This window comes from Macrobrachium nipponense, chromosome 8, assembly GCF_015104395.2.
Source record: "Macrobrachium nipponense isolate FS-2020 chromosome 8, ASM1510439v2, whole genome shotgun sequence".
In the NCBI taxonomy this organism is placed as follows: Eukaryota; Metazoa; Arthropoda; class Malacostraca; order Decapoda; family Palaemonidae; genus Macrobrachium; species Macrobrachium nipponense.
This window is the reverse complement of record NC_087203.1, coordinates 70,335,483-70,356,934: the sequence shown is the minus strand read 5'-3', so window position 1 is coordinate 70,356,934 and position 21,452 is coordinate 70,335,483. Positions and strand designations below refer to the sequence as shown.

At 40.3% G+C, this 21,452-nt stretch overlaps 1 protein-coding gene across 6 annotated transcripts in view; it reads right to left on the bottom strand.

Annotated features, from left to right (window-relative positions):
* Positions 1-21,452, bottom strand: part of LOC135222828 (galactoside alpha-(1,2)-fucosyltransferase 2-like) — an 87,782-nt gene that overhangs the window by 3,961 nt on the left and 62,369 nt on the right. For 5 of the 6 annotated variants that reach the window (XM_064261149.1, XM_064261146.1, XM_064261144.1 and 2 more), the window contains one exon: positions 17,097-17,192. The exons of the other annotated variant lie outside the window; for it this stretch is intronic. In XM_064261149.1, the coding sequence (XP_064117219.1) occupies positions 17,097-17,192 (96 nt within the window). The remainder of the gene's footprint in view (positions 1-17,096; positions 17,193-21,452) is intronic. 6 annotated transcript variants of the gene reach the window in all.

Sequence of the window (21,452 nt, the reverse complement as noted above, 5' to 3'; positions counted from 1 at the left end):
TAGGAGTCAGGTGGCAGGTCAGTGAGAAATGGTAAATATAAGGTAAATTAATGAAGTTCCATTCATATAAGAGACCATAAAGTAGAGTTGACAACGAGTTTTACTACTTATAAACGACATTGATGAAACAAGGAGAAACTAAATGGAGTGCTTTCAAGTGTTAAGGAATGGATGACATGCAAGCAACTAAAACTAAATTAAAATAAAGCTATTCATGTTGATGGAAAAAATTATATATAACTGGAGAAGCCTTGGTAACATTCAGATAAATGTAAACCGCAATCCACTCCTGATTAGAGTCAGACTTCAGTTTGTTTCAGTGCTAGATTCACTGTCTAAAGGGTTACTGGACATCTTTTTGGAAATAATTTCCCTTGTTCTATTGAAAATTATCTTCAATAGAGTAACTATTGCAACTTCGTCTATCCAGATGTACATAAAATAAAACTTAGGAAGCTACAAAATGCATTGAATAGAAAATCAACATTTGTCAAGGATTTTGCACCTCGGAATAGAATTACCCAAGTTTTGTTTGGGTTGCGCTGGCTGCTTATCGAAGCTTGAATGTGCTATGACTAGCTGAATATCTGGTAATCGTGTATAGTACAAGTGAATTCCGAGTTTGACCATAAAGAAGCCATCTGTCAGTAAGTAACATGGTCCTTTAACAGTATTGGTCGAGTTCCTGAGGGCAACGGAAGAGTTGGAATACCCAGACCTACTTGAATGAAAGTACTATATGAAAACACGCCTTTTGCATTGGATGTAGTGATGATCATGACAGTTATGAAATATTTTAAGGCAATAATAATAATAATAATAATATCCTTTATTTCAGCTCAGGGCCATAGACATGAATTATACAAATTACAGACAGTAACATACACAATCTAGATACATGAGACAACATAAGAAAATGGCACTATCCACACAAGAGCTGATGTACGTAGTATAAAAGATAGTAATCATAATACTGGTAATAACAGTAACAATATTGGAGAGAAAAAAAATGCATTGAGAGTTTTAATAGTTAGTGCACAGATTATATAACTTGAATTTCAGCTATGGACCTTAGGTGGTAGAAAAACTTTATGATAGTATTCGCAGTAATAATGGAAAAGTAAAATATCAGCAATAAATGTAATAATAATGACATTCTGCAGGTGACACCTTGCCAATACAGAGATGAAGTCCTTTAGGGAACAAAGGCCTCATTTTCCCATTTTTCCCACAATTTAGATCCTGCTTCACTCTTTAGGATGCTTTGTATGAGCGAATTGCTAATGTTTCTCACTCTGGTTATCAGACTGGACCTTGTTCGCTTTACGATGATTTTTAACTTTTCCAGTTGGTTTTCTTTGAACATCTGGTGGCGGAGTGGTAGCGAGGAGTGTTTGTGAGGCGTCTCAAAATGTCATTGTGCACAACAGTGATACGTCTCATGGTGTCTCGTGTATAGTTCGTCCAGAGGGAACGTCCATAAATACTGTAGCTATACGAGCGGAAGAGCAGCAGTTTCACGTCTCGGTGACATAAGCAAACCTCCTTGCAATTATGTTGCCAGATGCACATAGTTTGCGTCGCCTCTGTTCAATGTCTGTCGTAGCTATCTTTTAGGACGTCCGTGATAATGTGACCCAAATACGGAAATTCATGCACGAATTCCAGCCGATGATATCCGAGGAAAATTTGTGGTTCTGCAATATGCTTAAGCGATCTCGGGAGCAGCGACATGCACTGGGTCTTTGTTTCGTTGTATAGGATATCAAATTCCTCTGCATATGGGCGGCAAGAGTCGACGAGTCGTAGGAGACCTTGCACTGATGGGGAAATCAAAACCATATCGTCGGCGTAACAAAGGTTGTTTATAGTAGTTTCATTGACAGTGCATCAGATTGGGAGTGAGTTCAGTTTGACATTCAAGGCATCTGTGTACGTATTAATCTGGTATTGGGAGGGAATGCCCCCTTGCCGAAGCCTGTTTAGGGAATCGAAGGTGTACAATAATACGTTACCCCATTGGACACAGAATTGCTGTGTGGAGAATCAGCAATATAAAATGCCAACCTGAGGGCAAATGAAGCCGTATTGCATTTCCACTGGCCGGCTGTAATAATCAAGCTTTGTGACTTACTGTGTCTTGTACTCATCGTCCTTGGGCTGCAAACAGCATTTTGCAGGTGAGAATGGAAAGTGCAGGGTGCTAAAATACACCAGTTTTACTAAAAATGTCAACATCATCAATGATGATAAAGCTACAGGAAAACTGTAAGCTTAGAGATGATTTCATGACAGGAAACTTGAGCAAAGATGTTTATATCGAGAGGCGAACTTAATCTAGAAGAAAGTAATGTCCCGCAATGAATGTGCTCCGTGGTTCGAAAAGCATTCCCATATTAAAATGATCAGTTGCAGACATGAAGGTAGTGGGCGTACAAATTTTAAGAGTCAAAGAGTACTGCGTTTTCTGTATCTGGAATCAATGGGAAAACCAGGCTTAGCGTAGTCTAAAGACGCAGTCTTGTAATACTGTCAGTAAGCACTTGCAATGTACCGTTTACTATAGATATAAAGCAAGTTTAACATATACAAAACGCGCTGTTACTGGCAAATAGTCTTAAGACGTGAAACCAGTTGATTCAGACCAAATGTATTGTGTAAGTTGCAAGGCAAATCCAGTGATCTGAAGCAAAAAACTTGTTTGAAATTTAAGGTCTTAAGCATACAAGTGTACAGTCTGTGCCAACAGAGGTAGAATGCTTTTGAATAAGCGACCGTAAACACCATCCGTTGTGTACATAATGAAAATTCTTGGTTGCAACACCGTAGGTGTTTTTCACAATATTTACGAAGCAAGATCTGAAGTCAGTAGGGTAGTGCTATAATGAATTGCATAGAAAAGCAGCAACGTTAGAGAAGACGAGGAAATTTAACGGCTCTTTCCGGGAGAGCCAAAAATGTTTCTGTAGAACTGAGAACTTTATATACCGCAGTCTCTCTTCACCTTGTTACTACGCATACTTACGACAGAAAAAGCGAATAAGTTACAAAAATAAAACGTTGGCAATGGTGAATTTATACTTGGTCAAAAGTACGGCAGTGCTAACGGATGTACAGGAACAATAGACTGATAGCCAGTGACATCCGGGAGATATTTTCCCAAGGTCTAACTCGAAAAAAAAGGCTGTGTCGATTTCATGACTGGCTCGTCATGAGAGATAAGGGGGTGGTGTCATTGCAATAACGCCTACCAGATATTTTCTGGCTATTCTCGCATCAACCTCGAGATACATATATATATATATATATATATATATATATATATATATATATATATATATATATATATGTGTGTGTGTGTGTGTGGTGTGTGTGTATATATTGTATATATATAATATATATATATATATATATATATATATATATATATATATATATATATATATATATAATCTCTCCCTTTTGAAAAAAAATTTCTATTCTTCTGCTTGCCTAATTTTTTTAGTGATGAATTCATATTGCCTAAATCATATCGAATACTTTTTGTTCAAACGATGTCGTTTCAAATTGATCGAGTTAATTACGAAGGTAACACACACTCTCTCTCTCTCTCTCTCTCTCTTGTGCGCGCGCGCTTTGGTTGTCACATCAGAAGTGCTTTTGTTCAGGTACCATTAAAGTCTACCCTTCCGCCACCATTTATTTTCGTATTATTTATTAATTTTTTTTACAAATAAATTTTTTTACATGAAAGAATGCAATGAAGCAAAGGACATATCTTGATAGAAAATGGAGGAAACTACCTCCAGCTCAGAATGATTTGCAGTGTATGAAGCTATGGCAAAGAATTCCGAAAACTCTGAAATTAACATCACGTGTTGGCTTAGTAAAGATTTTAAGGTTTCGCCGAGAATTTAATGAATTTGATTATTGGAATAGACGAGGGTTTTTACGTCTTCAACAAGTGGGATCCTTTATGTGTGCAATCGCTTTGACGCTGCACAAGGGAAGGCTCACCTAGATGTGTGCAATAGTTTAAAGCTTTAGCTTTTTGTCCTAGTTAAGTTGTAGTTGTTTGTCGTGGATGGGGTTCGGTTTGTATAGTGAAAATAAAGGTATTTGTAACCGTTGAGTTTTTGTCGGAAATAGTCAACGATGTTAGAATTAGCAGTAATTAAGGCGTTGCTGGTTGTAGCGGTCAAGCCCGTTGATAGTTGCGTTATTCAAGATATTGGTATTTAAATAATGAGGCTTTGTCGCTTGCAAAACTCGGTACTCTGCAGTTTTGAACAGTTGAAGTTTGGTGTTTTTAATTTCAAAGTCAGAAATAATGAAGGCTATGTAAGTGTCGACATCGCTTGAGATGTTGCTGTCTGTAATAAAGTTTTCGTGTTGCTAGTGGCAATCTTTAGTGTCCAGATCTGTCTGCCCTTACTTCCAGTAGGCCGCCTATCCTATCCGGTCCCACCCCACTTAGGGCGCTCTGCGAGACAGACAAATCCGTTTGACTTCTACGTTTGCAGAGAAATTCGGAGAAATCATGATGGGATCTACTTCATATTTATTACCCTCTGCATTATCATAACTTCTCGGTAAATAAGAGTTTGATTTTTCTTGAAAGCTTGATCTTTTCCGTCCTGAGATCGTGGAAGATTGACAAAAACCTTTCGTTTTGCAGAATCACAAGACCAGCGTTCGCATTGCATCTTGGCTCGGATAACCTGAAACTCTCTGTAGATAGTGCAAGACACTCATTCGTTGGTCGTATTATGCACAGCAAACCATTCGGATGTTTTGTTCATACCAGAGTAAATTGATTCCATGCATATTAAGCATAGAATATACCCTATATCCTTTTCTAAGTAGCCAGAGTAACACGGACAATACAGGGGTAATCATGGGCAACGCTAGCAGTATAACATAGTTACTGGCGTGTCTTGAGTCAAGAGCGTCAATCACTTGAGTGGCATTCTCCTGCCGAGAGTGTGACATCGGGCGGCCATACTGAAAGGTCTCGGTCCAGCTGACAGTACTATACTTTATTACTATTATTATTTTTATCTTTTTTACCATTATTATCTTATTAATATTACTATTAAGTATTAGTTTCTCTATTAGTATTATTATTAGTGTTACTGATATTACTGTTGTTGTTTATTTTTATTATTATTATTGAACCAAACAAAAACTTCTTTCAGTTTTCTTCTGAAGATTGAAAAAGAAACCCACAAAATCACTTTGTAACTTGTTTACTTCTAAGTATTTACATTTAGTTTTACTCCACACTCGAGTACTTTCAGGCCATGTCTGTGGCCCATTTTCAAGAGATGTTTGGGATGTTAGCCTGGGTCAAGGCCCAGCAGTCTTCTGGAACTTCTCGTTGATCTGTCATTTATGTGATGGCTGTTCTGGTTTTCTTGAGAGTTGCCAATCCCCTCTTGTCGCTCAGATATCCTGAGCTGATGGTCAATGGGATTAACCCTTGTGGTAAGGGTGTGGTCACCAAAAGTCTGTTGGGCAGGAAACCTAAACTCCAGGTCAGCAGGGTCAATCTTAGCTTCTTTTAATATCAAAGCTCGGCTTATGGGATCTTCTGAGGTAAAACCTTAGTTTCCTTCAATTACTTTAATTTCTCTGATAAGTGCACCCTCTACTACCTTCCTGTGACTAATTTTGTTGCTTTCGTATATAAGCCTACTGTTTTTTAAATCCATCCTATGGTCATTTTCCCAACAATGTCTAGCTATAGCACTCCCCTGAGAGTTGAGCTATACTGCCCTTCTATGTTCTTGGACTCTGGTCCTTATTCCCCTACCTGATTCCCCCACATATCTGTCTCCACAATTGTTGCAATTGATTATGTATACCCCCGCTACATCATCTGTATTACTGTCTTCTCCTTCCAATTTATTTTTACATACTTTGTTTTTTACGGTATTATCAAAGGTATATACAAATTTATATTTACTTTCTTTCATTTTTGAAGTGATTTGTTTCATTTTAGGCATAAAAGGGAGGGCAACTATTTTCTTGTTTTCTTTATTCCATGTACTCTCTACATTCGCTCTGTGAAAAATTTTTCTAGCTTTGTTGAGTGCCCTTTTTCTGAACCATTCCGGGTATGCTAATGCATCGAAGCTTTTATCGATGTAATTTATTTCTTGCTCTATCTTGCAAGGGTCACACGTTCTCATTGCCCTAAGAAATAAACCAGTTAGAACCCCTATTTTTATATCATGACTGTAAAAAGAGAAGAAATGAATATATGAGTTTGTATGTGTGGGCTTTCTATATGTGCTGAATTAATTCATATCCTGTTTCTTTTCTTTCTGTGAGTATGTCTAAAAAGGGCAGTTTATTATTGTTACTTTTTTCTAAATTGAACTGGATATTGTTATCAAACTTATTGAGTTCATCTAGAAAAGTTTCTATTTTATTTTCATCACCTTGCAGAATACCAAAAATATCATCCACATATCTCCACCATCCTTGCAGTTTTAAGTTAGGGACATTAACACTAGGAACTAGATTAGTTTCGAAATATTCCATATAGATGTTGGCGAGTATAGGTAATAATGAGGACCCCATAGCTACTCCATATTTCTGTTTGTAAACTTGCCCTCAAACGTGAAATAAGTATCACTGACACACAATTTAATCAACTCAAGGAAGACGCCTATTTCGATGTTTGGATTGAAAATACCCTCATTATGTTTAGTCTGAAGGAATTCTAATACTTTATCTAAGGGGACATTGGTGAATAATGCTACTACATCAAAACTAACCATGTGTCCCTTTATATTCTTTTTCTTAACTTTGTCTATGAAATCTATTGAATGTTTAATATGGGATTCTGAAAATATACCTAAGTATATTCCAAATTCTCCAGCTATCCACAAGGCTAAGTTTTTGTTAGGAGATTTCCTACTAGAAACAATAGGGCGTAGTGGGCAGCCCTCCTTGTGTATTTTGGGGCTGCCATATATATATACAAGTTCAGGTAATTTACTTGAGAATAATTTATTGCATAGCATGTCCTTCCCATTACCTACTCTACTGATTATTTTCTTCACATTCTGATTAAAGGTATTCTGAAGCTTTTGGATTGTTGGAGGGTTCTCTATTTTAGCATAAGTAGTTTCATCATCTAGTAGCCTGTACATTTTAACCCTATATTCTGAACTATTCATGATAACAATACTACCCCCTTTGTCAGCTTTCATAATTCTAATATCTTTGTAGCTTTTTAATCCCTTCAGAGCGATACTAAATCTCCTTGGCAAGATATCTCCAAGTTTGCTTTCATTACTCCCTATCATCACTCCTCTGAGAAAAGGAGCTAAATCATTGTGATGTTCAACATTAAGGTAGTTAATCTTGCTGTTGAATTCTATGTTTGTAGTCCCTGCACAGAAATTTAATCCTAGCCCTAGTGCTGCTGTTTCATCCCTAGTCAATAATCTACTTGAGATATTCTTTATATTATCCATATTGCTAAATTTTATCCAAACCGAATTACTGAATAAACTCTCAAACTTATTTTTAATGTTGACCAGACTTTTGGTTACCACACCCTTACCACAAGGGTTAATCCCATTGACCATCAGCTCAGGATATCAGAGCGACAAGAGGGGATTGGCAACTCTCAAGAAAACCAGAACAGCCATCACATAAATGGCAGATCAACGAGAAGAAGTTCCAGAAGACTGCTGGGCCTTGACCCAGGCTAACATCCCAAACATCTCTTGAAAATGGGCCACAGACAGGGCCTGAAAGTACTCGAGTGTGGAGTAAAACTAAATGGAAATACTTAGAAGTAAACAAGTTACAAAGTGATTTTGTGGGTTTCTTTTTCAATTATTATTATTATTACTGGACCCAGTTTCACAGAAAAATTACCTTACAAAACCATATTGGCCTAAGCACTCCAACCATGGTGGTCAAGGCTTAAGCAGCCGCTCTTGGATCTAAGCAGTATCAAGCATAAATGGTTCATGTAAATTATAGGACTTTCTTTGCATAGTCATTAAGCACTAACTAAACAGTGATGTACAATCACTAAACACTAACATTCACAATACACTTACACTCATTGAGCACTCACACTTACATACACTCACTAAACACGCATACTTAACATACACTCACACTCAATAACACTATACACTCACTTAGCACTCGCCATGCACTAAACTCTCACTAAACACTCATAAAAGGGATTTTGACGTAAGGAAAAATCTATTTCTGGGCGATTGGCTCGTGTCGCCAGCGAAATATCCTTTAATCTATTATTTCTAGGGTAAATGTACTAACACATACCAGAGAATAAATAAATAAAGAAAAAGGTCAGTACAACTGACTCGCTCACGGTCCAAGGGAGGGTTGCGGTATGAACACTATGGCGGATGTTGAGACCACTACCACGAGCCGATTGCCAATAGAAATCTCCCACTACAAAATCCCCACAAGAGGAGAGCCGACCCACAGAGTGGGCAGCAACTACTACTACTCCATCCCATGCTGCCGACTGCTGCGCCTCTGGTGGCCATCCTGAAGTTAGCAGACAATCTTGAGCGAGGGATGGGTAGGGCGGGATTTCGCTGGCGACACGAGCCAATCACCCAGAAATAGATTTTTCCTTACGTCAAAATCCCTTTTCTGGGCTCAGCTCGTGTCGCTGCGCGAAATCGTACCAGAGAAATAGCACAAGATTGTAAAGAAAATTCAACAAAACAAAAAGAGGTCTCAAATAAAAGATAAATTAAAAGAAAAGAATATAATTGCTAATAAAGATACATATCACACATGATACAAAATTAGAAATATTGCTTAAATTAAACTTAATGCTAATAATATTTCTTAAATTAACGTAATTTGCATATATACAGGGCTTACATGGAATATATGTTTAAAAGTAGTATCTGTGTATCGATATGTACCAAGAACTCTAAAGCAATTATGACAATAACTTGAACAGAACAAACTTCAATAATAATAATATATGAAGGAATGTATATGACTTAATATACAAAACCCGTAACCATTGTAAATAAGATGTATCCCCTAGCATAAAAATAAGGGGATCACATCAAAGAGATCAATATATACAATCGATTGTGAGTGTCCCTAGCAAAAAATAAGGGACACCCCCCATATCATCATAAAAGCAGCTAAGACACAAGGTAACCGTAGATGAACAAGGCAGGCATAGACGAACTGTTGGGTGAGACAGGTAGAAAGGAGGACTGGATCTTCTACTAAAGATTAGGCAGAGTCGGGGGAAACTATGTTACCCGCCGCAACTGCTGAAAATTTCAGAGCTTCCAAGGACTTTAAGTAATGACGTTTAAATACTGTCGGCGATTTCCATCCGTATATTTTTTCAACTCATCGAAGTTCATATGTTGGAAATAGTTAATTGAGGTGGCTACTGCCCTGACATCATGTGCTTTTGGAAAAGAGTCAGGATTGGCTTGTTTAATAAAGTACAGGATCTGCTGCCTGATGCCTTTAATAGATAAAGTACCACCTTTTTCTCTCTTAAAGAGAGGACCCGATGAGGATGAGGAGGTCCTAGACAGAAAGGCTCGTAAGGTCGATACTGGGCAAAGAGATATATCTTGTGGAAGGGGTACTACCTTCCATGGTTCCCACCTCATCAAAGGATCTTCATTCTTTGCTATAAAACTACGTTCGGAGAAAGTAGCACTTCCCCTGTGGGAAGAAATTGAATATGATCCGGGTCTCTGGATAATGCCGACAGTTCTGAAATTCTAGCTCCTGAGGCCAAGCTTAATAAAAATAGAGTTTTTCTTAAGAGCATTATAAATGAACATGTGTCATTATCAGTTTCTGAAGCCAGCTTTAGAACATCATTTAAGAACCATGATTACTGACGTAGGCTTTACAGAAGGCCTAAGTCTAGCACAAGCCTTGGGAATAGACGAGAAGTAGGAGTCTGTCAAGTCTATGTTGAAACCAAATTGAAAAATCTTTTTCAAGGCTGACTTGTTTGTCGTAATGGTGCTAGCTGCTAAGCCTTTTTCAAATAAAGATCTGAAAAAGGATATAGCTGAATTGATTGTCATGATTCTAATATCTGATTCTCTCAGGAAGGTTGCTAACTTTTTGACAGCAGCATCATACTGTCTCAAAGTTGAATCTCTTTTATCGGATTCAAGAAGAGAATGTTTTGAGGGTCAATATTCGCATCCCTTTTTGCTGCCAAACTTCATGAAATCCATAAAGTTAGGGTTTTTAGAATTCCTGAGGAAGCGAACACAGTCTTCGTTTGCACTGACTGGGAGAGCCTGGGACTGGGAATCCGAAGAGGGCGAAGACCCAGTTCCAAGAATTAGAGGGCTTAACCAATTGCTCTTCGGCCAGTCCTGGGGCTACTAGAGCCCACTTGACCCTTGAATGTCCCTGAGTTTGTCAGTACTTCATGAGAAGATTCACTGGAGGAAAGACATAAATCTTCTCCCAGTTGTTCCAGTCTAGGGCCAGGGGTCCATGGCATAGGCCAGAGGGTCCAGGTTGGGGGCCACATAACATGGGAGTTTGTGGTTCGCTTGGGATGCGAAGAGATCCACTTGTAGGCCTGGAACTTTCTGAAGAATCCATTGGAACGAACTGTTGTCCAGTGACCATTCCGACTCTAAAGGTACTGATCGGGATAGAGCATCTGCTATGACGTTTCTCACACCAGCTATATGGGTGTAGGAGAGGTGCCAACTGAACTTGTCCGCCAGGGAGAAGATGGCTACCATGACATGATTTTTAGATGACGTGACTTTGGAGCCTCCCCTGTTTATACAATGTACTACCACTGCGCTGTCCAAGACTAGCTTTATGTGGGAGTACTTTGGCGGACGTAACCTTTTTAGAGTCAAGAATACTGCCATTGCTTCCAGTACGTTTATATGGAACTGACGGAACTGAGGTGACCAAGTTCCCTGAACTTTCTTGAACTGGGAATATCCTCCCCAACCGCTTAATGAAGCGTCCGTGTGGATGGTAATCCCCGGAGGAGGAAACTGAAGGGGCACTGATATCGATAAGTTCTTGACTTTCGCCCACGGGCGAAGTCGATTCCGTAGAATCTGAGGGACTGAGGATAATTTGTGTCCCTGGAACCTGACATTTGCTCGTGAGCGCCAGATTCTGGTTAGGTCTTTCAGTTTGGCTTTCATCAAGATGTTTGTCACTGATGCAAACTGGAGTGAACCCAGGATCCTTTCCTGAGTTCTTCTTGACGCAAGTTTTGTGACTCAGAAATTGCTTTACTGACTTCGCTATTTCTTTCCTCTTGGCTGATGGAATCGACAGAGTATGGAGGATAGATTCCATTGGATGCCCAGCCACTGAAAGTTTGACTCTGGAGTGAGTCTTGACTTGGTCCTGTTTATCTTGAAGCCTAGATATTCCAGGAACTGAATCACTTTCAGTGTTGCTATGTGGCATTCCTCGACTGTTGGAGCCCAGATCAACCAATCGTCGAGATACGCTACTACCATAACCCCTTGCGATCTTAGTTGTTGAACTACTACTTCCGCCAACTTCGTGAACACCCTGGGTGCTACGTTGAGCCCGAAAGGAACTACCTTGAAGGAGAATGTCTGGTCTCCTATCTTGAAGCCCAGATACGGACGGAAGTGTCTTGCAATAGGGATATGATAGTAAGCGTCTGTAAGATCGATAGAGGTGGTGACGGCCCCACGGGAAGTAAGGTCCGTACCTGCGAGATCGTGAGCATCTTGAACTTGTCGCAGCGAATGGCTAAGTTTAAGCGGGACAAGTCTAAGATTACCCTTCTTTTTTGTGAGCCTTTCTTTGGAACGCTGAACAAGCGTCCTTGAAATTTTAATCTGTTGACTCTCGCTATAGCTCCTTTCTGAAGGAGGTCCTCCGCATACTCCGTCAATTCTTTGGATGGAAGTTTGGCGGAAAGGGGTTTGGATGGGGGCGGGTCCGCTACCCGAACTCCAACCCAGGCCTTTTGACACAATGCTCTGCGCCCACTTGCTGAAATTCCACCGGTGGGCTGCTGGAATGGTGGTCGTAGCGATCTTTGTCAAGAAAGGGAGCGGGGTACTCTCTTCCATTGTAAAGATCGTAAAAGGACTCTTAAATGGTTGTATCTTCGTGTTGGAACAGTCCATGTCCTCTAGACACCTGAGCCATTCTCTCTGAGCCTGGTCTCGTGAATAGAGGACTGTCTCTTTCCGGTACCTTATCGTCTTGAGTCATTGCCGAGAGGCGGTGAGCCTGGCGTAGCCGATGAACGGAGGCTGAAGGTCTTCCGGGTAGAACTCGAAGTCTTCAATCCTCCGAGTTCCACATTCCGGGATAGAGATAAGCCCGTCTTGGAAGGGGGCGTATGACGCTACTCTCCAAGGATTGTTCATAGAGAACGGAGGTAGAGAGTCATACGGAGGCAATTGCGCTCCCCCCTGTGCTGAAAGGTGGGGGAGAAGCTAGTGGAGCTTGGCTCCAGTCCGGCTATAATGTTGTCCTGAGAGTTGATCCTATCAGACAACCGGAGATCATCTGTTCCATACTGGTTTTCAGAGAACCAACCAGATCGCCCACTTGTTGCAATAGACCAGCATTGGAATCCAAAGCCGGAGCTGCTGCGGAGGTGGACGGGTGGCTCTGAACCGGAACCAAAGGTAGTGGAACTGTTGACTCCGCTGGAGTGTGTGATCTCTCCCTGGAGGATCTACTCCTAGAGGATTTAGAGCCGGACCCAGAAGCTTTAGACCTCTCTGCTCCGGGATTTCTAGCCGGAGACTTACGAGATGAAGATGACGCCGACGCCGTCTTTTTAGATGACGACGACGTCTTAGTCAAGGTTTTTACTGCTTGACCTTTGACCTTGGGTCTAACGGAAGCATCAGGAGAAGTATACAATTCTGTACCTGTAAAGCCTTGGAAGGATGGAGAGGTTGCAGGGGTAGAAGATCCAGCCAACCCAAGGGCATCCCTTGGGCGTCCAACGTACCTACCTCGACCAACAGGTCGTCTACACCTACCATGGGTTCGATATTAAGATCCAATGTCGCGACTTCCGAGGAGATGTCCTGGCCTGGATCCGTCAACGAGCAGCGAGCTGTTGTTGAATGAAAGCGATAGTCGGGGCCAGCCTCTGTTGGGTCGACGTAGCCCGTTGACTTGCCTCCTGGGAAGATCAGTACCGCCAACCTCTTCTCAAGAGTAGGGCATACCTTGCAGCGTTCTTCCCAAAACCGCCGACCCAGGCCCGCAGGGTTGCCAGTGCGGTATCCTTCACAGCCGGAGCCTGAAAGAGAGGGTATTTATTAGATTTTAAGATTAAACTTAAAACTAAAACTAAATTAAAAGCTTAACTTAAAATTATAGGGGATGTAAAAACCCCTTGTATTTTTATCTTAAGTTTAAGAAAGGTTGAATTTGGAAAACTTAAGAACTATAACAAATTGGGGACTGGCTAACGGAGTTGGAATACTTACCCCGTCTAAAATGCTGGACTCACCAGATCATAACAGATGGTGCATGTCTCGTGATACCAGACCTGGAGGTCCCCGTGCGGAGTCGCGCATGGAGCATGGGACCGGCAAACTTCATGTCCACAGGGATCTTGAAGTGTGGCGGCGCATCCCGGATGCTCACAGTTGGTGGTCTGTAAGTGAAAAGACACATGAGTATCTTAAAGGCTATCACTTACAGGCTAAAGGACAGAAGAACTCCGTTGCATGCCGGAGCTCGGAAAAATTTTGGGCATAACCCCTCCCTTAACGCCTGAATAGGCTATAACCCCGGAGAGATCCGGTGAGGCAGATAAGGGAGGGGGGATGGTTTAAGGTAGCTTAAGATAAACTTACTAGTTTAACATAACAGATTCTTAAACCTATAAAATTCGAACGTACCGGACTAAGTCCACGTGCGTGGTGGAGCGTGTCGCGACTCAGCGCGAACGGAGGGGTTAGTAGAGACCAACTGTATGCCTCGGTCCACCCTGCGGGGTGGACTAGCACCTTTCCACTTGGATGCCGGGGCTCCGGTAGAAAAGGAGCCCCAGTAAGGTGGGAAAGGGCGAGAGGGCACACAGACTCGCGCTAGCAACGGAGCGACGGAGTAGCGACGGAGGGGGGAAAGGCCAGTCCCCCACCCTTACCATCCGGCCGGACCGAGAAGCTGGAGAGGTCGAGTCCAGTCTGGGTCTGTCCCGTCCCTCTACTCCCTCCGCCTGGGGGGAGAGGGAGGCAGGCTCGGGTATGCGGAGCGAGCGTGGGCAGACCAACCCTCCCCCCGACTCTATGGAAGAGCGGGAGGGGGGAAGATGACTGGACAGGCGTCTGGCTACTCCGTGATCACGTAGTGACCACGGGCGGTAACAACCGGCTGATCAGAGAGATGCTATCGGGAAGCAACCGAACTGAAGAGCGGTAGCATATGGGCCCTATGGGCCATAACCTAGGCTAAGTAAAGCCAGACGCCTACACTAACATAAACATAATATAAAATAAATAAATCATTGAAAGAAAGAAAACAAAATAGTAGGAGAAAAAATCCAGGAGTGTACGACTAACCCGAGGGAAAGTCTACCACTCAAAGCTAGCCGGGGCCGATACTAAGAGCCGTGGCTAGGGTCTGGATAGAAGGAGCCTACATAAGGTAAAAAGACATGCATGCATGACATAAACCGTGTAGACTGTACCCTAAAACAAATAGGATGATTAAAAATAGAGCGTACTAAAGTAAGGGAATGTTCTGGGTATGGGAGACCAAGAACGAACCCGCCACGAGGCAGAACCATGCCGCCATGCTTCCGACCTAGAGTTCGTATTTATACCTAAAAAACGGCAAATACGGGCTCAGGGACGGAAAAAACCAAATAGCAATAAACATTGAGTACTTAACTTAGCTGCTGCGATGGCTGCACGCTCCATGATAAATAAATCCAAAATTAAGGGCACAAATAACACAGAGTAAAAAGGGGCACGTGTATACAGTGTGCGCTAACTGAAAAGGATGACCACCAGAGGCGCAGCAGTCGGCTGCATGGGTATGGAGTCGTTAGTAGTTGCTGCCCACTCTGTGGGTCGGCTCTCCTCTTGTGGGGATTTTGTAGTGGGAGATTTCTATTGGCAATCGGCTCGTGGTAGTGGTCTCACTCGCCATAGTGTTCATACCGACACCCTCTTGGAGGGTGAGCGAGTCAGTTGTACTGACCTTTTTCTTTATTTATTTATTCTCTGGTATGTGTTAGTACATTTACCCTAGAAATAATAGATTAAAGGATATTTCGTGCAGCGACACGAGCTGAGCCCAGAAAATGCTAAACTCACTAAATACTCATTATACCTCAAGCTTTCGGTAAACATTCTCTTAAACACTCGCTTAATCCTAAACATTAATTAAACACTAAGCAATCACTAAGCATTCACTAAGCACTCACTATACACTAAACACTCATTAAACACTAAATATTCACTAAACCCTAAATGCTCATTAAACCCCTAGACACTCATAAAACACTTAAAAAGTGAATGACCATTCCACACTAAACATTCACTTAACACTCTAAACACTTACACACTAAACATTCACTAAATACTTACATTCACAAGACAGTCACTAAACACTCACTCCACACACATTCATAAAACATTAACTAAACCTAAACACCCACTAAACATCCACTGAATACTAACACATTAAACATTCACTAAACACTAACCGTCACTAACCCCCAAACACTCGCCAACCATTCACTAAATGCTTAAACACTAAACGTTCACTAAACACTTAAAATTCACAAAACATTCACTAAACACCTACACAGTAAACATTCACTGAATACTTATGCACTAAACACTCAGTAAACACTAATATGCAAAAAATTTTCACTAAACCCTAAACACTCACTAAACATTCACCAAGCACTTACACACGAAACATTCACTAAGCCTTAAACACTCACTGAATATTTACACACTAAACATTCACTAAACACCAACATTCAAAAGACATTCACTTAACACTCACTAAACATTCACAGAATACATACACACTAAACATTCACTAACATTCACCAAACATTCACTAAACCTGTAAAGACTCACTAAACATTCACCAAACACTTACACACTGAACATTCACTAAATGCCAGCATTCAAAAGACATTCACTGAATACTTACACACAAAACATTCACTAACATTCACAAAACATTCACTAAAGCCCTAAAGACTCACTTGAACATTCATTGAACTCAGTAAACATTTACTACATCCTAAACTCTACATTCATTAAATCATAAATTCTACATTCACTAAACACTTACTCAAAAACATTCACTAAAATCTTATTTTGCTAAACCTTAAAAATTCGCTAAACACTTGCTCATTAAACATTAATGATAAACAAATTCACAATCGCACTAATCCCCTGTTCAATTTGCGGGTTACAGGGCCGCCCTGGTGGAAGACCACCAAACTATGTAGTACTGGTATAGAGATCGCAACTCCAGGTATATACCCTCTATAGTCTGTGTTGGAGATATTGAAGTGCTACTTTAGCTTATCTAAGTGTCTCCTACTTAGAGGTGCTAGTACTAAACACCGTATGGTAAATGTAAGGTAGACGGCAGCATGAAGATAGTGTTTAATATGATTTGTCGATCACACAATATATAAATGTGTGTATATAATAATACTTTAATCCCCAAGGTTCTAGTACTAAACACTGTGTCCCAAGGAGCTTCCGCCATGTTCAGTACTATGATAACACCTCAGGGTAGGTGATGCGTAGATATCAAGTCAAAAGTAGCACCGATATGGAAACCCTTAAACAACCAAGCCTTTAGAAATGTAGTGAACAACAAACTTAAACATAGTCTTCACTCTCCATAGTCACGTCCAGTTATGTTCTTTGAAGCTCGCTAGATTTTATTAGTTGAGGTATTTAGATTTTATAAGTGGTGTTTTGTTTTAACTATTTAACTAAAATCACGTCTTGTTGTAAACTACCTAAAATATTATGAAATTTACAAATAAGGGTGAATACTTCAAAATTCTCCTTCACTTTGACAACATGACAAGCTACAATACTCACCCTCACATACCCAATATACTCTCTCCTCCTGATGTGAAAACCAACCCGGACAGCGTCCTTCACAAAATCTTTCTTTTCCAGCCAAAATTGCCTCACCTGTGGACAAAGGCAAATTATTATTTAGGCGACCAGCCAAAAGGCAAAAAATTGCACAGAAAAAATTCCAATGGCATTTTTTGTTACAAGCAGACAACCATGCCAGATTTACTCTATATAGGTAACTTAATATGGTATGGGGTGTTGGCCAGTCTGGATTTGGAATTTTTGCAAAATATGGGCCATTTTTGCCCAAAAAATGTCAAATTTTACCCACAATTTTATCACAATGATGTTTTTGTTTAAACAAGCACCATTTAGGCAGTTACAAGCCATCAACCAATATAAATCCTCACTTCACATATTATCAAGTTTATTGGGTGTTGGCCCCTCAGAACATATATATTTTTACAAAAAAAGGGTATTTTTTTGGTAATTATTTGCTCAGAATTAGATAAAATTATATTGGCTTTTTCAAGCATCATTGACCTTGTTACAAGCCGCCAATCAATAAATATTTACTCATGGTATGTCATTAAGTTTCCATGTGCTGACCTAGTTGAGATTTTTCATGTAGTATAAGTGCAAGAATAATGAATAGGTATTAATGCCAAAGGAATGTTGATGAAGACTGAAATGTTCCATCTTGGTCAAGATTCAATGAAGCAACAAGCACATTTGATCCACCTGTAACAACCCCGGGTATGTTTCCTATTGTTTTATTCATAAATTCACTGACATACATATCAAACCAAATTCATTCTAGCTCTGAAAAATCCTTCGGATTCCAGTGCTTGGCTTTAAGCCTAAATTCCATATTCCATTCCATTACTATTCTGCAAGCAGCTGCATATAACAATGACGCAGTGACTTCCATTCTGAACCGCTTTTTGAGGATCACAAAACACACGAACCAGAAATAAACCATGATAGTTGCAGACCAGCCCATATACAGCAGAGGTAGAGAACTGGTGTGGGCCAATCCAGAAATATGTGAAAATGTAGCCATGAAGATGGGAGACCTTCATATCCTGTTAAACTTCCTCAAAGCCATCAGCCAACAATTTGAAAATGGTGGCCTAGATGATATATGGGTTGAAACAGGATTGTTTGTACAGAATAGTGTTGAATCAATGATGGACGAGAAAGCTTACTATTGAGCTGTAAGAGGGCTTACCTTGGCATATGAAGCACTGAGCCGAGTTCGATGGGAACAATTTTTAGAATGGATGTAGGCAGAAGGGAAAGTGAAGGTGAGGCGGATGTGGAAAAAGTGACTACATCATTCAAGAAAGATGGAAGAGGTTATGATGATGACAGCTGTGATGAAGCAAGATATATCTCACAGAGGCATTGCACACCAACAATTATGTAAGTGCTACTGAAAAAATATGATACAACACATTCTAAAGACTATGCCTTCTGGATCACACATCTAGAGATGGTAGAAATTCTTCTAGACTTCATCAGAGCTAACAGAGATGGGAACTGGAAGTTGCACCTGGATACATTTGCTGCCATGTTACCATAACTTCCGATATGTGACCAGGCCAACTATGCTCGCTGGGGACCAGTATACCCTGCGGAAATGAAAGACCTGCAAACTGCAGCTCCAGAACTACACAGAATTTGACAATGGTGACTTTGTCGTAAGGAGAAGCAAAGTGAGATTCAACCAAGTACCAGAAAACCAAGCAACAGTGGGTAAACAGAACATGCAAGATTTCCAATGTTATCATTGGAATAACCAGAAATGATACAGCCAGAGATCGCCATTGCATTACATGGGCAGAACGCTCCAAAGTCTCCTACTAAACAAAAAGTTTGTGTGTTGTTGAAAAGGAGAATGACGAAGCCATCTCCACCTGCAAAGATGCTCTGCCATCAAGAATCACACATATTGAAGCTGTAGAGAAGCTGGTTGAGCTGTTCAAAAGATTCAATGTCTTCAAACTCAATCAGGCAAGAATACTTGAAGATCACCTACAATATGATTCAATAGAACATAACTTTGAAGATGCAGATGATGATGACGGTCAAGAAGCAGAATGCGAACCACAGCTTTTTACGTTGACTAACAAGGATGTTATATACTACTTCTGATATATATACATAGAGGGATCAGAGGGACTTGCTAACTGCATTGGTGTGTATAAATATTAAGAAATGTCTGATTGATACTGATCAATCTGTGCCATTTTTTGTCTGCTTAAGTGGAACATTTACAAAACCAGTATCACAAACAAGAATAAGGACAAGGAAACTTTAAATGTTGACGGAAAGCTAATCCAACAGCTGTTCAACACATCCAGAGCAGGCCACATTATTAATGAAAGACATTCTCACACATGACCTGTTACAGGTGCAACCATCTTTAGGGAAGGTCAATGGGAAAATGAATTTCACCTCCAAATCAGACATGATTGCCATCTTATCTGCAGACGTAGAAACACCACCATCAGCAGCACCTACTCAGCGGACGTGTGTACTGATAGATCAGGGGTGTGCAACCTTTTTTCCCAAAGGGCCAATAGTCACGACTCTGTCGGTATCGAGGGCCACATAACCTTACTATTTCATGTTATTTACTACGATTGAAGACATATGTGAGATTATACTAATAAAGATAGATAATTAGTGTTACTGATTTTATTTAAATTGGGAGCACAAAAATAAGAATTGTCTGAAACAAAAGTATTTTCCTTACTATAAATGAGCAAATGAAATGCTACTGTACCTTATTATTATAATGTACAAACATAAATAATTACTTATTATTGGTTAACTGGGATCATTAGCATAAGAATTATCAAACAGACTTTTTCCTAACCATTAATGAGCAAATGAAAGGCTACCCTAGTAAGATGGTTGATGTTGCATTTGGGACACCAACTCATCAATATCAGGCTGTATGGATGATGTGGCTACACGCAGGGTACATTCCAAATGTTCATCAGTAAGTACAGACCTATACTTGTTTTTAACCAGATTTATTTTTGAAAAGAGCTGCTGACAAACATATGTGCTACCAAACACTGCCATCATTTTCCTTGCATGAGCAGAGAGTTTTGGATACACTGTTAATGATACATGCTTCTTATAAAACTGGTAAACTGAACTATCATCAAACTACTTTCTTCGTTCATCATTGCACTGTATAGTTCAATTATTTCCATCTGTATGTCCTCAGGAATTGCTGTCACATCCACAGAAAAAGGAGAAGCAAAGACTTCAATGGCTTGTGAATGTTTCTTGAGGTCACCAAATCTTTCTGAAAATTCCTCTCATAAGACTGCCAACTTGTCACCATACTTCTGATACTGAGGGTTGCTAGTGTCATGGTTTTTCAGCGTAGGAAAGTGGGCCGGGTTTTGGTTTCTGATTTGTGACTCCCACAGACGCAATTTTACCTGGAAGCCTTTGATCAGTGAGAACATTTCATTTATTAGTTGATCTTTTCCTTGAAGTTTAACATTCAGTGCACTAAGATGATCAGTTATATCTACTAAAAATGCTAAATCACATCTCCATTCCTTATCTCTCAATTCAGGGATAGCATTACCTTTCATATCTAAGAACAGCTCAATTTCGTCCAAAAGGTCATATGCTCTCTTCAACATTCATGCTTTGCTTAGCCACCTTACCTCACAAAAATACTTCACATCACTACTCTGCATCAATGTCTGCCATTAACTTTGAAACTCGCGGTGATTTAAACCTCTTGACCTAATGAAATTGACAGCTTTCATTCATGAGAATATTAGTCACATGCTGAAAGTTTATTGTCTTTGCACATAAAGCTTCCTGGTGTATGATACAATGCAAGACAATAAGTGAACCGAAGTCAATATTTTGAGACCCCATTCTAGTCTTCAGTAATCCAACAACCCCATTTCTCTGACCAGACATCGCAGGCGCACCATCTGTTGTAATGGAAACTAAATTAGTGTAGTCCATTCCAAACCTTGCCAATACTTTTTCCAATTCATCAAAAATAGACTGTCCTGTTGTGGTCCCCTTCATGCGTTGTAGTGAAGCCATTTCCTCTGTAATATTATAATCATTGTCAACTCCCCTAATGTACACAGCCAGTTGTGCAGTGTCTGCGGTGTCACAACTCTCATCAAGAGCAACAGAGTATGAAGAAAAAGCACTAACTCGCTTGGCAATTGTACATTCAATATTCCCTGAAAGACTGTCTATTCTTCTAGCTACAGTATATCTTGAAAGCCTTATGTTTTCAATTAGTTTCTTTTTGTCAGGAAACATATTGTCTGAGGCTACACACAAACATTCTTTAACTACCTCACCATCAGAATA